Source organism: Phaethon lepturus, unplaced genomic scaffold, assembly GCF_000687285.1.
Source record: "Phaethon lepturus isolate BGI_N335 unplaced genomic scaffold, ASM68728v1 scaffold32087, whole genome shotgun sequence".
In the NCBI taxonomy this organism is placed as follows: Eukaryota; Metazoa; Chordata; class Aves; order Phaethontiformes; family Phaethontidae; genus Phaethon; species Phaethon lepturus.
This window is the reverse complement of record NW_010550305.1, coordinates 922-1,195: the sequence shown is the minus strand read 5'-3', so window position 1 is coordinate 1,195 and position 274 is coordinate 922. Positions and strand designations below refer to the sequence as shown.

The following is a 274-nucleotide window of genomic DNA, read 5'->3' as shown; positions in this document are numbered from 1 at the left end:
TCCCCCCAGCCCCGGGACCCCCTTCCCCACTGACGGGCCATGCTCTCTGCAGGAGGTGGAGTTCCTCTCGTCCTCCATCGCCCAGCTCAAGGTGGTGCAGACCAAGTACGTGGAAGCCAAGGACTGTCTCAACGTGCTCAACAAGAGCAACGCAGGCGAGTGGGATCCCCCCCATCTCGGCTGGGCCTGGGGGGGCCGTGCCGAGCTCCCAGAAGCCGGTACCCTCCTCCCTGGCCCTGGCTGCTCCCCAGAGGCCCCCCTCCCCCCCCACCGG

At 69.0% G+C, this 274-nt stretch overlaps 1 protein-coding gene across 1 annotated transcript in view; it reads left to right on the top strand.

The window, feature by feature from the left end:
• Positions 1-52: 52 nt before the first annotated feature.
• Positions 53-274, top strand: part of PFDN5 (prefoldin subunit 5) — a gene marked incomplete at both ends in the record, with an annotated part of 1,056 nt that continues 834 nt past the window's right edge. Inside the window, one exon of the mRNA XM_010290525.1 lies at positions 53-155. Coding sequence (XP_010288827.1) covers positions 53-155 — 103 coding nt within the window. The remainder of the gene's footprint in view (positions 156-274) is intronic.